Source organism: Sorex araneus, chromosome X (assembly GCF_027595985.1).
Source record: "Sorex araneus isolate mSorAra2 chromosome X, mSorAra2.pri, whole genome shotgun sequence".
NCBI lineage: Eukaryota > Metazoa > Chordata > Mammalia > Eulipotyphla > Soricidae > Sorex > Sorex araneus.
Genome location: NC_073313.1, coordinates 158,276,611 through 158,293,344, shown reverse-complemented (window position 1 = coordinate 158,293,344; position 16,734 = coordinate 158,276,611). Strand labels below are relative to the sequence as shown.

Below are 16,734 nucleotides of genomic sequence, written 5' to 3'. Positions count from 1 at the left end.
ACACCTCCGTACACTTCTGGCCCCACTGCAGATTGCTCTGTAAAAAGGGCTCTGTCCATCACCATTTCCACTGACAGAGATTGCCAAACCCCTCAGCTCAGACTCAGGCCCCAGACATCCCTATTAGTCACCGGGGGTCTCTGCTTCTCCAGGGCTCCCCTCCCCTCTAGCGGGGTGTCCTGTCAGTGAAGATGACCAGTGGAATGGGAGCTCCTTACTTCCCAACTTCCTCTGCCCCTTGCTCCCACATAGGACATTCTCAGTCCAGGACACAAATTCATGTGGTGACCACTTTATTGACCTTTGGGACCTATAGCAAAGCAGGGACATGCACAGCTGGACACACATCAGAGGACCTCACGTCATTGCCTGTGGACAGAGAAGCAAGGGAGACCACTACAAGAGCCAGGGGATAGTCCTTGATCAGAGAGCGGTATGGGTCTCTGTGGGGAACAGAATTGCCTGGGGCTGGGGGAGGGTGGCCTGCTGTGGCCAGGGGGCACTGTGAGGTGAGCCTGACCAGTCACATGTCCAGGTAGCGGTCGGGGCTGGTCTTGTGCAGGTAGATGACCCAAAGGATGAAGAAGATGGTGGATACCAAGATCCAGAGGTCGTCATTGGACCCAGAGGTCGACTCGCAGCAGCCGGCCAGGCAGCAGAAGTCGTCAGTGTGGGGGTAACCCCAGCCCCAGGAGTCACCCCAACTCCGCTGCCGCTGGCGGCGGTAGTAGCGATGGAAGAGGCGGCTGCTCTGTGGCCCCGTGCGCTTGATGAGGGTGAAGATGGAGAACGGCAGGGAGATGGAGCCCTTGTTCAAGGCCCCCGGGAGCTCACCATTCTGCTCTGGGCCCGGGTGGGGCCCACACCCCCTGCCCCCCTGGCGCCTGCACCCGCCCCTGCCGCTGGCTCGGTCCTCAAGGGTGTCTTTGTTATAGGCATCATCCGTGTAGATAAAGGGGAAGGTGACAGAGCCATCGTTGTAGGTGAAAGGATCTTTGCCAGTGACGAGAGTGGCCAAGGACAGGGGGAAGGTGACAGAGCCTTCCCCACTGTCCATGAACCCCACAATGTAGGACATCCCCTGTGGCTGCCTCCTCACCCGGCCTTGAACACTGTCGGTCTCGTGAGAGCTGGTGAGAGCGCCGTGACCTTTGAAAATGAAGCCCTTGAAGTTGCGGGCCCGGCTGTTGAACAAGATGCCACGGCCCTGGAACACGGGCTCACAGATGGTCACAGCGATGTGTTGGCCCTTGCCCAGCTTCATGGAGTTGGGCAAGTAGATGGAGCCTTTGCCCAGGGTGCTGCCCTCTGGGAGGGCACAGGCAAAAGGCCCCCTGACGCTGCCCACCCCTTCCAGGGAGAAGGGGACTGTGACAATGTCGTCATCGTTGATGAGGTTTCTGCAGTTGGCCAGTGGGCTCCTGATGAAGTCAGCCACCGAGAAGGGTAGTGGGATGGTGTTGGGCGGGTCGCCCCAGATGCGCTCCACCAGTGTCCCACTGCCAAGGGCCAGCAGCTGCTGGTGGCCGGGTCTGTCCCAGCCGTTTTCATCACTGAACAGCTTGTACGTGCCTTGCACAGAGCGTGGCTTGGCCTCTGGCCCCCAGTCGGGGTCCCGGGGCTTCAGAAAGAAGCAGACACCCTTGTCACAGGCCTCACAGTGCTCCCCAAAGCCGACCTCAGGGTACTGGGTGTCAGGGCCCTCCCGGTAGCACTTGTGCAGGATGTACAGCACCAGCTTGCCCAGGAAGAGCCGTACGTTGAGCAGGCTCACCCGGCAGGGCCCCACGTCCCCGGGTGGACACACGCGGCAGTGCTGGCCCCAGACACGCATCTTCACCAGCCCCAGGTGCTGGCCCTCGTTCCACCAGAGGTGGAAGAGGATGTGCACGTGGGCTGAGCCCCAGCCCCACTGGCAGTGGCCACACTCGAACCTGCAAAGGAGAGTGGCATGAAGGGAGCACAGCCCACACCCCAGGGGCCCCACACCCACACCCCAGGGGCCCCACACCCCGAGGACCACTCACCCAGGGACCCCATACCCCAGATGTCTCAATCTAGACAGCTGCATCCCGGGAGCAACCGCAGCTCAATGTGGGACTCCAGGCCCGTAAGGGGACAGGCTGCAGGTGGCACCTCCTAGCCTCCAACTGGGATTCAGAGCTGAAACACCAAACATCTCCTGTTGGGTTTGGCACCAACCCCCTTGGGTAGGTCCTGTCTGATAAGGCCCAGGCTTGGCGCTGCTTGCATGAGTCTGACTCGGGCCTCATTGCCTTGAGGAAATGTCATCAGGATCTCCAGGGGTACCCGAGTCAGGAAAGAGGAGTCGGATCAGCAGGTGGGTGCTAGGCAGAGGCCAGGAGTGAACTTCGGAGGAGTGTGTGGTCAGAGCAGGACCAACCGTCCTGAGTCAGGAGGCAGAGTGAGGGTGCAGGTGCCCCCACGGGTTCCCTCTTGCCTGCTGGTCAGGACTGCCTGCCTGGGGTTGATTGGCAGAGGCTGGGTCCCCTTTAAGACCCCCCAGGTCTGGGCTTCTGCTCAGGCACATGCTGACCAGGGCTTCCCACTCCTGGGAACACTCTTGGCACAGTGTCTGAGCCCCGGGAGGCCCTGGCCTCCCGCCTCTGCCACAGCTAGTGCCCTGGCGAGACCATGCTGAGCCTTTGGCTGCCGGCCTCACTGGCTCTGGGCTGCTTCCGGAAACCTGAACGTGAATGCTGAAAGTTGGGGTCAGTACCAGCAGGTCAATCACACTCCCCCGGGGGCACAGGGGCAGCAGGTGTTCAGGGGCAGTTGGGCCACTCAGACACTTCACCTCGGAGTCCCTCTGCAAACCAAGAGGGCAAGCTGGGGAGTACGTGTGGGGGACAACAGCTCACTGTGCCGGGGTGACCAATCCGAGCCCCTCCCCGACTCCACCTCACAGGGCCTGGTGCCCACTGGCCTCACAAAGGGCCAGCCAGAGATAGCCCCTTCCCTGGGTTCCTCTGCCCCCAGGCAGTCCCCACCTCCTCAGTACCACAGAAAGACACCCCTTCCCCCATCCCCGGTAAAGGGCTAGCAGTGACCAACTTGCGTCAGCGCTGCCATGGAAACCAGGAGATGTGCAGTAACAGACCTTGCCAGCCATGTGGGGGAGGCAGCCAAGGCCTCCAAGGACCCCACAGCCACGCAGCCCCCATGGTTCCATGGTCCTCATGCCTCCCACAGTCCCAGGAACCCACGACCTCCACAGACCCAAATGCCCTCCCACAGGCCCCACAGACCTCAGTTCTCCCACAATCCCACAGCCCCCAGGGCCCCCAGGGCCCCCGTAACCCCCAGGGCACCCATGGACCCAGGGCACAAGCATCCAGTGGGGCAGACTGTGGCCAGCACTGCCCACCAGGGGCTCAGTGAAGAAGACTAAACATCCCCACACCCTGGAAACAAGAGCGGAACCCCCCCACCCACCTGTTGGGGAGCAGGAGCAGGCTGGCTGGGATCCCTCCGCCCACGTCCTGGGTCCCAACACACCCACCCTGGCCTCAGGACTCAAGGGCAGCTGGGTGGGCAGGTCTGCAGCTTCAGCCCCTCCCCACCCAGACCCCACAGGAAGCCCTGTCCCTACCGCACCTTGAAAGCCCCCTCAGCCGGTACTGGTGGCCGTTGCCCTCCACCTGCCCTGCAACCAGGTCCTCGTCAGGGAGCAGCTCCCAGGTATCAAACGGCTTTCTCATGGCCATCAGCTGGGCCAAGGTGCTCGCCCACAGGTCGGCCCCGTCCATGCTGGCGCTAGGTCCGCACTGCAGTCTCTCGGCCACTGCGCTTTGCTCCCAGGCACCACTCAGCATCTGCCAGCCAATCGCAGCCCTGACAACCATCCCATCTCCATGGCAACCAGCTCTGTCTCCCAGGAAGGAGGTTGGGGGCCTCAGTCTTGAATCTTCTTGACTATTTTTTATTGCGCAAGCAACACATTTCACCTTTGGGGAAAATCAGGCATGGGGGAAAAATAGTAAAAGTACAAAGCAATATAGTCAGCTGTAAGCGTCACTGCTGGCTAACAACCCTGCATAGGTCATAGAAATAGCCACAGTTGTGTTTCAGAGCAGAAATCTCTGAGTGTGTTCTCTGGAGCCAGGGTGCCCTGCCCCCTCCCACCCTTTCCAACATCGGTGTGCACCCCTCCCCCACTGCTGTCAACATCGCTGTTATGCTTGCAGTTTCTCACTTCTTATTCTCTGTGCTTTTTGTCCTCCTGCAACTAGGCCCCCGAGTTAGAATCCACATACAAGTGTCAGGAACGTTTTGAAAAAGTTGCAAATTTCTCCAAGGTTTTTCTTTTAATCAGATTTTCTATTGGTGATAAACACAGCACATAGGCTAGAAGTATCTAAATTATAAAACATGTGAACACTGTGCATTTAAAGGTTACAGGCTGCACAAAAGATTCAGGACTCACACAGCTACACGAACGGTTCAGGGGTCACATGGTCATACAGAAGGCTGAGGGTCACATGGCTGCATGGGGGGCTCAGGTGTTTACTGGCGAAGAGGGTCTGCTGGGCCCAGGCCTTGCTGGATGGAGTCATGGGGTGGTGCAGGAGCTTACCAGGAGAGTTCAGGATGGTTTAGGCAGAGAAAATAACTTGACTGAGGAGAGCAACTGACCCACTGACACTGCAAAGGCCTCAAAGAGAGAGCCACTCACACAGGTCCCAGGGAGTCTCTTTGTGTGTGTCTTAGGGCTGTTTATGTGGAGGTCACTGCTTCTAGAGCCGGCTTCTCTCTGGGAGATGGATGAGAAGAAGACAGTTGCCAGTTCTAGGAACAGCAGCAGAACTGAGCAGCAGTGGGGTCTTCAGAGTCCCTGAGGCTCGGCTCTGTGTGAGCAAGAAAAGCATGACTGATGCTGGCAGTGACGGTCTCAGCCTGTCGGGCCTTTGAAATGGGGATTCAAACTAGGCATCATGTTAGACAGCTTCTGTTAAACCACTTCAGGTACACAACTGTGCAGTGCACTCAGATTTGAACACGATTGCACAGTCAGCTCGGGTGTAACTGCAGTGTGTTTGGGTATTAAAACAGCAGCACTGTAAGACGTGGTGTCAGCCACTCAGTGAGCCGTGGTGTCAACTGCATGGTGAACTCGGGTGTCAGCCACACAGTGAGCTCAGGTGTCAGCCACACAGTAACCTTGGGTGTTAGCCCCACGGTGAGATTAAGCTCAGCTGCTTAGTAAGCTCAGGTGACAGCACAGCACCTGAGAGCAGAAGGTCAGTCTTGTACTCCCAGCTCCATGTCCACGTTCCCTTTTGCAAAGGGCACAGCCTCTGACACTAGCACCTCAGAGTCACCACTACGATGGTCAGTTCAGCTGCTTTTGAGTTTTATGTGACTGAGTTCTGCTCCCATTTCTATCTCTTTTCGACCCATTCAGGGTTGTGTCACAGTCCCAACCATGCACTTCCTAAGTATGGTACAGGTGGTAGGGGACTGAGCCCAGGACCCAGTGTAGGAGGTCAGAGTAATCAGGGTGGTGACAGTCACTGAGCAAGCAGTGACGAGGGCCATATGAAGGTTGTGGCTATGAGGAATGCTGTCCCGGGTCCCTGCGCAGCACAGAAACAGCCGCAAGGCCCCCTGTGCTTGTCCTGTGCACCAGGCAGAACATGTGGGCCTGAGAGTCCCCACTGTAACACCACCTCCAGGAGCTGGGCTGCCTGAACATGGAGACAGGAGTGCCAGAAGCATGCAGGCTTTCCCAGGAAGGCCACCACCCTTCACCCTCAGGAGGCACCGAGTGAAGTCAGCTGGGTGATACCATCCTCGCCGAGCCCTCAGCTCTTGCAGAAACATGTCCAGGCCTAGACCACAGCACCCCACTGTGGAGCAGTGCTCTGACCTTTCCACAGCCTGCACACACCCCTTCCACACTCTTCCATAATCTGACCATGAGCCTTCATTCAACCATTCCTCTGCTAACCTGCCATGGCCTCCGCAATCAGTCCATGTCTCCTCTGCCATAATTCCCCCTGAGTTCTGGCCGGCTCCCTCTGCCGACTCCTCTCCCATGTGCATTGGTACCTCCTCCAGCTCATCCTTCCCTGGATTGGATGCTTCTTGCATCTCTCTCCTCTGTGGCATGTCAACATTCCCACCTCAGGCCTGTGTGACCTTGGTCAAGAATGAGATGTACTGACCACAGGATGGCTAACCCATGCCTGCCTCTGGGTAATGCCCAGATGCACCCTCTGACCTGTACACTGGGCACAGTCTATGTCCTGTCCGTGGGTCTGTGGAGCAATCATTCAGGACATTTCCATCTTTTATGGCTCTGAGTGAGAGAGAAACATCTACTATTGCACCTGTGTGACCTGAGCAAAAGGAGAGGTGATGGGACCTGCTCTAGAAGCTTCTAGGGATCAGATCTGGTGGTGGGGAGTACCTGGCTTGTTAAACTGTGTCTTTCCTAAACAGAGCAGCAGTGAGGCTGGGCTCCTGCACCAGACTACCTGCCCAGAGATCAGTCTCCTCCTAGGTCCAAATGACAACGGAGGACTCACCTGGGTGACAATTGACAGTGAACTCTCCTCCAACTTCCAGTTTCCAGCCCCTGGAACTTTGTTCAAGAGAAATTACTTCTAGATTCATGAACTTTAGAATCTAATGATCAGGTTTAGATTTGTTTAGGTGGTTTTGGTTGTTATCCAGAGATTCGTGGGGAGCCTGACTTGGCCACAAAGGTGAAGGGAAATCTCAGAGTCTGATTCATACCCAGGCTGGATCTGAGGGTTTGTGGCCCTGGTCCACAGAGCCTCCACAGAATTCCCCGCTAGGCGCTCTACTCTGGGCCACCTGTCTCCCTCGGGCCGCAGCAGCTCTGGGGTATGGACCCACAGCCCCAGACCATCCATCAGCGTCTATTCTGATCCTCTGCAGACACCGATAATCCTCCGGCTCCATAAGGAAGGTCTCCCACACACCCCAAGAGTCAGAGGCACACTGAAGTCAAAGAGAAGATCCCACAATGGAGGTGGGAGGGTGGGAACTTGAGACCAAGGACTCCTTGAGGCCTGCCCTGGAGGCATGTGGTGGGAAAGCAGGGACGTTGCGGAGCAGGGTCCAGCCACTGGCTCCTGCTGACCCCCTCTGAGGCCTCCCCCAGGGACCAGCAGCCATGGTACCAGATGAGCATTCTGCCCCAGAGTGGGCAGGATAGTCCTGGCCCCCAGGTGACCCACCAGCAGAAATGATGCCACAGCACATACACAACACACACATATACAGGAAATAATAGGGGAATAGTAGGGGGCTAACAAAATAAATAGGAGAGTATAAATAGGAGAGTAACTGGAAGTTATGTATTCTCTATGTCCACTATGTCTATACAGACAAACACATGCAGGAAAGTGTGCAGGAAAGTGTTCACAGAAGATGAAATTCTCTCTCTCTCTCTCTCTCTCTCTCTCACACACACACACACACACACACACAGGAGGCAGCAGGGAAGTGTTAACATACACACACGCACATACACATACACACACACACAGGAAAAGACATAAAAGTGTTCGTTCACACAGAGAACATGGTAAAGAAATGCTCCCACACGGGAGATGGCAGGGAAGTGTTCACACATGGGAAGTGACAGGGAAATGTTCCCACTCAGCAGATGGCAGATATTGGACACTAACCCTAAGTGCTTTAGGCTTCATCCGTGAATTGCCCCTTTTCCTCCCCCCAGAGATGTTTACAGTGCTCTTACCAGAACCCCAACCCCCTAAGTGTATATTTTACCTTTCCTTTATGCTTTGCCTTTCATTGTTACATTCCCAAAGTCAGTCCTACTTATAAGTCAAAACCTCTGGTGATTCTGGACTTTGTATTTGTAGTGATGGCAGGAAAGTGTGCTTCTTATTTACCCTATAACCTTTTCATGTTTTACTACAGAGCAATGTTCTTTGCTGAAATCGAGAAAGACTATTAATGCCATGCTCCTAATATTTGGGAGTTTATGGACTCTAAAAAATACCTGCTCCTGGGCATCCATCATAATTTCTTGATTCAGGCTTTGGTTGTCATAGTTCTCAACACCCCATAAGGGGGGGGGAGTGGAGTGTCCCACCCTGGAAATTGGATGAACCCAGGGCGATCAGCAAAGCTATCAGGCCAGCATCAAAATAGGACAGTATAGAAAGTATAAAAGCACAGTCTTGATGCAAGCTGTTATGACTTAAGAGACAGGACCCCCATGGGGACAGACAAGCTAAACCTGCCTGAGGACCTAGTCTGGGATTTACGATAAAAGCTCAGCAGCCTTGCTCTTAGGGCCCAGAGAACTAAGTTTTGGAGTCTATGTGTGTTCACAAAAGAGTGCAGGGGCCAGCAGGACTCTATCTCTCCCACTGCCCACGTTCGGTGGTCTCACGCCGCTTCCCCCACCCTGGGAAGGCTGATGGAGATGGGCAGGCAAAGGAAGGAACGAGTGCCAGGCTGGTCGGTATCAGATGCAGTTTATTCCAATCTCTGTTCCCATTCTGCTTCTGTCTCATGCACTTCTATGTGTTCCCCTACTTCTGTGTCTTCCCCCGCTTCTGTCTCTTCTCCCTGCTTCTGTCTCTTCCCCGTTCTTCTCTCATGTCCTCTCGTGTGTCTCCTTCTCTGTCTCTTCTGTCTTCTTCTTCTGTCTCCCCCCAGGGCCCCCACAGTCTTAGTTTATATAGCAAATTACATAGGGCGGTAACACAAAGGTGGGTTTAACATTAACAAATCAGCAGGAGCTGGAGCGATAGCACAGAGGGTAGGGCGTTTGCCTTGCACGCGGCCGACCCGGGTTCGAATCCCAGCATCCCATATGGTCCCCTGAGCACCGCCAGGGGTGATTCCTGAGTGAAGAGCCAGGAGTGACTCCTGTGCATCGCCGGGTGTGACCCAAAAACAAAAACAAAAACAAAAATCAGCAAAGAAGGGTAAGACCATTTCTGAGGAGATTAACAAAATCTCATCTGAAGAAATCTCATCTAAGGATATCTGCTCAAGGGTGGGAGTCCAAACAAGGGTGTGTCCGGGTGTGAGCTAGTAATCTGCTTAAATAGTTATAGTAAATCTACTTCTAACATTTCTAGTAATGTCATTCTGTATGAGCACAGTAAGAGATATAAAGTTTGGTTCTTCCTGAGGACATCTCACTATACACTCCAGACCACAGTCCTCAGGCCAGGTTAGTCTTCCTAACCCCAGCAGGGTCCTAAAAACGATGGTTTTACCTTTGGATCATGACAGCATTGTCCATGATCATGCCCTCAATTTGTAGTTGAGTATTGTGGCACTTTGCCTGGCCCATTTCGATGCCAGGGTAGCTCACAGCTTGCCCTGGGTCCATTCCATCCCTCGTTGGGACCCTGCTTTTGGGGTGCTAGGGACTAAGGGCAACTGAGTTAAGAAAGCAGATGCCCAGGAGTAAATATTATTTGGAGTCAATTAACTCCCAAGTTACAAAGCATAATATTAACTGTCTTCCTGTGTCCATTCAGAAAGGACATTGCTTTAAGGTAAACTATGCAAAAGACACTAACAAGTTCAGAGTCCTTAGAAGGATCTGATCTTACAAGATGACAAAATCTAACTAGGGAAAAGGTGATTAACTGCTTGGGAAGGAGGGTGCAGAGAAGTTTACAGATAAGCAAAGGAATGGGAGTGTCTCCAGAGCACTTAAACCTAAACTCCTTGTGGCAAGGGAGGAAGGACAAACCAATGTTATCCTACAGTCTATATCTCTTACTCCATATATTCAAATAACTTCAAGTATTAATAAGAGGTAAGCTTAATTGTTTAATATGTGCAGCTAAAGGGAAAGAGAAAAGCAATATAGATGTCCCTGGGAAACAGTGTCTCCTTGAGTTACTCTCCCCAAGAGAATTGCCTCCACCAAAACACTCCCTCTAAATGATCGCTCACACCTACGTGCAGTCCTATACCTTAAACCTCTCAGACTTTCTGTAAGTATACTAACTGCTCTACATTAAACGGGCCATTTTCACCATCTATCTGTGAGTCCCAGCATAGGAACAAAGGGATGGGGGACTTTGTTCCTATGCTGGGGAGCTTGGGAGGTGGCTCTCAGTCACCTAACACATCACTCACCCACACAGCAGGAAGTCTTCACACATAGGAGATGGCAGAAAAGTGTTCACACACAAGAGATGGCAGGGAAATGTTCACACACAGGAGGCAACAGTTAGTGTTCACACACCTATGTTATTAATGTGTATATGTGTGCATACATCACACTTGTTCTTACATGTGTGTTTATGCATGTACATGTATCACTTGTACACACATGATTTTATTAACATGTATCAGACAATTTGTTCATACTTATACATGCTGCACCCATAGTGCATATGTATATGTGTACATAAAAAGACAGTGGATAGGGCATTTGCCTTGCACACGGCCAACCCGGGTTCGATTCCCAGCATCCCATATGGTCCCCGGAGCACTTTCAGGGGTAATTCCTGAGTGCAGAGCCAGGAGTAACCCCTTGAGCATTGCCAGGTGTGACAAAAAAAAAAAAAGACATTTGGAAATTTAAAACATTCACTTACTTTTTTTTAAAAATTTTTATTGAATCACCATGTGGAAAGTTACAAAGTTCTCAGGTTTACGTCTCCATTAGACAATATTCAAACACCCATCCCTTCACCAGTGCCCATATTCCACCACCAAAAACCCCAGTATACCCCTGCCCCCCCACCCCCATCACTTACTTTTTAAATGCATGGACTTCTGGAAGTGGAGAAAATGTAGGTAAAAGTAGTTATGACCTTCCTCACCAGTCATTAGAGCCCACTATGTGCTGGGCATGGAGATGGTTCCTGCACTTTTTTTTTTTAAACTGGGGAGATCAATTAACTGACCTTTATCCACTTCCTGGAAATGTTTTAAAGCAGGATAGAACAGAAAGTTTTTATTTGCAAACACTATTAACCATTTCCTGTTTCAACCTCAGAAATCACTGTGAATCAGGCTGTTTCCTCCTGTGGGGCGAGTTTACACCCAGGAGCTGAGTGAGCAGGGGTCGCCCCTCTGGGGGAGCAGTTTGGACACGATCCCTCTGCTTCCTGTGCTTTCAGAGTGGAACCTTCCCATAGTCTGCACTGCCCCTCAGGAGCATGTGGGGATCCCCTCTCTGTAGGTAGCCAGGCACCCCAAAAATACTCTACAGAGTCAGAGTTTCGTCTTAAATCATGGAGTCTCTATCAGTTGGCTAGCCACTGCTCTCTCAAGCCCAACCTGGATGAGAGAGGCAGCCCCTAGAGCAAAAAGTGATGTCTTTCTACAGGGCAAAACCTTACTCTGGAATTTCACTAAGCAGGCAAGCAGGTTACAGAAACAAGAAAGAATAGCAGTTAATGAAGCATGCACCCTTACCCAAGCCACAACTTGGTCAGGGAGTAATTACTCGAACCCTATCCTGAAAACAGGAGCTGCAAGTTCCTTTGTTCTGGGAACAGAAACAGTAAATTCCCATTCCTCTTTGTGTTAATTTCCCCCTTGAGTTTTTATGTTAATTTTCTGATTTTAACACCTCCCTGAAACTTTCCATCGTGCCTCGCCCGGCCCCCACCCCGCACGCACACACACACTCACACACTCCTATGTTCCAACCTCCAGGCAGCACCTTGGAAACTTCTCAAACAGTGGGACTGGCAGCTTGGAAAGTTCTCATGGAGAACCAGACAGGCAGGCACCTCAGGCAGGAGCTGGCACTCCCCTCATAGAATCTTCCAGAAGCCATCTGCTTCCCTCCCAGCATGGCTCCAGCAGGAAGCAGTAGGAAGCCAGATTCAATGACTAAAAACTAGGATCATCCCAGATCCAGACCTTCAGATCCAAACTGCCCCACAGGCGATGCCCACCTGGGTGGAAGTGATGACACACCCATGTTGGTGGCACTGTGGTGGCAACCACCAGAACTGGACTCATCCGAGATGCACCAGAGTTCAGCGAACAGCGTCCCATGCTCAGCTCAAAATGGGCTGGTGGGTGAGTGGCAGTAGGACATAGAGCACACGTGCCCATTCTCCCATCTCCCCACTCATGTGCCCTTGGAACTGACAAAGAATGGCAAGGAGAGGTGGGTGGCCTGGTGGGCAGGAAGGGTTCCAGGACCATCACAGGCCTGCCTGATGCATGCTCCATCTGTTCACCTGTGGAGGACACAGAGTTATCACATACTAACATGGCACAAACACAAGCACAAGCACACAGAGACACACGCCTGGTCACACACAAAATGCAGATGCACACACATGCACACACGCATAAGTCACAGATGAGCATACATTAGTCACACTGATGCACACATGCACAATGAGTCACATGCATACACGAGTCACCTAGATGTACACACATGTGAGCCACACAGACGCACATATGCACAGTGAGTCACACACATGCATACACATGAATCACACAGATGTACACACATGTAAATCACACAGATGCAGACCATGAGCACATGCATGGATCACCAATGGGGACTCTGGTTATACTGACCCCTCCAAGAACACCAGCATGTAAGATGGGAAGAAGCAAAACCATGTCCCCATCAGAGAACATGGCAAAGAGACACGTGACACAGTGCTCCGTACACATACACCGCTCCTAGAGAGACCCCATTGCACTGGGGTCCTCTCCTCTTTGACAACTCCACGGAAGGGCCCTGTGATTTGGATGACTCAGAAGAGAGGGCAGGAGCACAGTATGGAGCCCCTAAACCTAACTGGGGGAGGACAGAGCCACAGGATGAGGACAGGGACCATCTGCGGCAGAAGGAGGGTCAGACAATGAGACCCCCACCTGCACACACACGCATGTTTCCTGCTGTGATCTCAGTGAGGGTGTGGGTGTGAGGCAGAGTAGCGGGACGGGAGTAGAGGTTTCGGGAGACTGCTTGGGAGACGGTTTGGGTGGGTGAGGAGCTTGAGGACAATGTGTGACAATCATGCAACTGGGCAGTATCCTCAGCTCTCTTGGACCTGTGACCCCTGCCCAGGGGTCTGGCTGGTTCTGAGTCCCCTATGGGTGAGGGTCCCTTGTCCCTTCCCCGCTCTGGTCTCTGTAGCCCTTATCTGCTTCAGTACCCCGCCCCACCCAACCCCTCTGGAACTTGTCTCTTTCAGATCCCAAGGCCCTGAGGTCTGGAGTTACCAGAGCAGAGGGAGAAGCAGGAGGTGGGCAGGTCAGTCCAGGGACACTTTCTCCTGCACCCACTCTCTGCAAAGAGAAGGGGATCCTGGAGAGTGCGGAGCCCCCCAGGGCAGCCCTCACCCTCCTTCATAGCCCCCGCAGCACCTCACAGCTTACAGAGCCACCCAGGTGGGCGTGGGGAGAGCAGTAGGCCCCGCTCCCAGATCAGCCACCTTAACCTGCCTGCCTCACTTCCCGCCACGGACCCCTCGTCCTGTCCCAGACACCCACATGCCGTCTGAGGCCCCAGCTCCTGTGACGCGAATTTTCCACTGGCCTCACAGGCCCTGCAGCTGCTGTGGTTTCTGTCGGATGCGACCACACAGAACGGCTAATATCAGTGCTTCCATCTCCCCACACACTGCCTCCACCAGCTGCTAAAAGCAGCAGACCCTGGGACCCCCTCCCCCCAGCCCGCCCTTGCAGGGCTCTGGTGCCCACAGTGTGAAGATCCAGGAAGGCACCAACCCTGGTCACCTGGTCTAAAGTACTGCCATCTGAAAGAAGGGTCCTGGGGATGCTCAGTCAGAGCCCAGATGCCCTGGGGTGTTCAGTCAGAGCCAGATGCCCTGGGGCACTCACCAGAGCCCAAATGCCTTGTGGGTGCTCAGTCAGAGCCCAGATGCCCTGAGGGTGCTCATCAGAGCCCAAATGCCCTGGGGGTGCTTAATCTGAGCCCAGATGCTCTGGGGGTGCTCAGTCAGAGGTCAGATGCCCTGGAGGCGTTCACCAGAGCCCAGATGCCCTGAGGGTGCTCAGTCAGAGGTCAGATGTCCTGGAGATGCTCAGTCAGAGCCTAAATGCCATGTGGGTGCTCAGTCAGAACCTAGATGCCCTGGGGTGTTCAGTCAGATCCCAGATGCCCTGAGGTGTTTGTCAGAGCCCAGATGCCCTAGGGGTGCTCATCAGAGCCCAGATGCCCTGGGGGGTACTCACCAGAGCCCAGATGCCCTGGCAGTACTCACCAGAGCCCAGATGCCCTGGGGGTGCTCAGTCAGAGGTCAGATGTCCTGGAGATGCTCAGTCAGAGCCTAAATGCCATGTGGGTGCTCAGTCAGAACCTAGATGCCCTGGGGTGTTCAGTCAGATGCCAGATGCCCTGAGGTGTTTGTCAGAGCCCAGATGCCCTGGGGGTGCTGATCAGAGCCCAGATGCCCTGGGGGTGCTCAGTCAGAGCCCAGTGCCCCAAGGGCTGGGACAGGAGAGTTGGGAAAGCAGCAAGGGTGTGGGTCAGTGCAGGTGTCCCCCTGTCCATGGCCTGCACTAGCAGGATGGACCAGACACCAGCCCTGAGCTCAGGAAAGGCCAAGGGGGCACAGGATTGAGTGAAGCCAGGGAGGGGCCCACTGAGGGTGAGAGGGCATGACCTCTCACCCCTCCCACCGTGCCATCTCACCCAACACAGGCCAGCTGGGCCATACCTCCAGCTGCCTCTCTTCCCTCATGCCCCCGCCCCTCCCTCTGCCTCCCACTCCTGGGCCCACAGAAACAGGAGGAAGAGGGGGCAGGGCTGGGCGTGTCCCCGAGACAGCAGGGACTTTCCTTTCTGCTTGTCATATCTGCTGCGCGGTGGAGGAGGAGATTGGCAGGCCAGCGGCGTGGGCCGGCACTTGGCATGGGAACCCTGCGGCCGCCCTGGCCTCTGCTCTGGACCCTGCTGCAGCTGGGCTGGCGGCCAGGATGGCTCCTAGGTACGTGGATCAGGCCGCACTGGGTGGCGGGGAAGGACCGCAGTTGAGCACCACCCTGGCGTAGCACTGGCAGGCCCTACACCACTGCCACCTTACCTGGCGGGAGGCTTTGGGCCTGGGCATGGAGCACACAGGGCTCAGCCTGGGGGGAGACTACAGAATTCTGGTCCCGACAGAGCCCGGAGCCTCGGTAGCCCTCATGGGGCCCGGGGTGAAGTCTCCCAGCTCATCCTCATCTTTCTGGGCATGAGGTCTGGGGCCCCGTAGGCTGGGGTCTCTACACCCACCCCGAGGGTACCTAGCCTTGGGGGAGCACTGTGGCACCTGTTAGTCTGACGGTCAAGAAGTGGGGCTCCTCCTGTGGCCCTCTCCAGCACACAGTGCACAGCCCAGGGACTCGGGGCCGCCCTGTGTGATGACATCCTCCTGAGAAGCCCTTCCTCGAGCTCTGTCCGATGCCCGAGGGCCATCCCAGGGACCCCACGTGATAGGGAGGCAGGCAGGAACTCAGAACTGGAGACAGTGGGCAGTGCTCCAAGAAGCTAGGGCCACGAGGGCCTTGCGGATGTGGAAGCCAGGCCCAGGGTGCCAGACGCTGAGGGAGGGGTGCATCTATACAAGGAGCAAGGGCAGGGGCCAAGACTCAGGCCACAACAGCGAAGAGGAGACCAAATGTTCCAGGTGCAATAGTGTGTGCCTCTGTGTGCCTCAGTTTTCCCATTCGTAATAGCTAATGCAACATGGCTGTGTTGGGGTGGCCTGGCCCTCCCATACAGGGTTCCATTCTGTGACACCTCTATTCCTGTTGGGTTTCCAATGGATCACCTACCGCGACATCTGTGTTTTTCTCACTTTTCAGAAATGGTCCAAGCCCTAATCACCTCTTCATATAAAGAAGGGCTGGGGTGGGGGCAGGTGCTAGAGTCCCCGCCACCCCACCTGCATAACTTCCACCCTCTCCCGCATGAGAAACACTTTGGACCCAACAGAAAGTGGCAGTTGCTACAAGCCATGCCCTTGACACCTGGCTTTCTGCCTCAGTTTCCTGGGCTGTAAAACCAGAGCCTCACATCTGTCCCCATCCTGAGGCAAAAGCCCCAGGCGACTGGGGAGTGCCTGGCCGGGAGCGGGGCGGGGGGGCAGCACGCTGTCTCCTGCCTGCTGTCTTCACAAGGCCCCTGGGCTTGACTTGACTGAGGGATTCCGGCCACTGCTCTGTGGGGGAGTGGAGGGGGCTCCTGCCCTGCTGCCACAGGGCTTCAGCGTCTGTCCTCACTCGCCCACTCTCCGCACTGTGGAGAGCCAGAGGACCCCTTACCACTGTCCTCACGCAGCCCCTGCCTGGAGTAGCCCCTTCACCTGGTGCTCAGGGTGGGCCTGACCGGTGGTCGCTCCGCTGGCTGTCTGAAGTCTGCTGCAGAGGAGCCTGAAGGGGTGTGGGGCTCTGGGCGTCCCCTGACAAAGACCAGGAAAAGTGGTCCTGGAAGTGGTTGAGGCCTCGCAGGCCGCAAACCATAGTTCTAGAAGGGTCTTGCCCACGTTCAGGTGGTGCTCTGTGCATTCGGTGAAGCCCTGTCTCTCTGGTCCCCTACCCTGCTCCCTGCTGATCCACGACGCCCACAGGCTGTTCTGCACTGGCCCCCCAACCCCAGTGCTGGGAAGCCCCGTACAGCCGCCCCAGAGAGAAAGAGCCCTGAGCACCTGCAGAGCAAGGGACCACAAAGCCATCTTAAGACAGGTGGGAAGAGCGGGGGTCTCGGCTGCCCCTAGGGATGTCCCTGGGCCATGCACTCCAGTTCAG

The 16,734-nt window shown here is 54.9% G+C and overlaps 1 protein-coding gene across 2 annotated transcripts; it reads right to left on the bottom strand.

Moving 5' to 3' along the window:
- Positions 1-276: 276 nt before the first annotated feature.
- Positions 277-3,821, bottom strand: RTP5 (receptor transporter protein 5 (putative)). 2 transcript variants are annotated; one of them, XM_055122855.1, is made up of 3 exons: positions 3,619-3,821; positions 2,028-2,163; positions 277-1,934 (listed from the first exon to the last, which is right to left on the bottom strand). In XM_055122855.1, the coding sequence occupies exons 2-3, from the start codon at positions 2,069-2,071 to the stop codon at positions 524-526; spliced, it is 1,455 nt and encodes a 484-aa protein (XP_054978830.1). In that variant the 5' UTR covers positions 2,072-2,163; positions 3,619-3,821; the 3' UTR covers positions 277-523. The 2 variants fall into 2 exon arrangements, with proteins under 2 accessions (XP_054978830.1, XP_004620674.1); XM_004620617.2 differs by lacking the exon at positions 2,028-2,163 and having other exon boundaries at positions 3,619-3,820.
- Between the last annotated feature and the right edge of the window lie 12,913 nt (positions 3,822-16,734).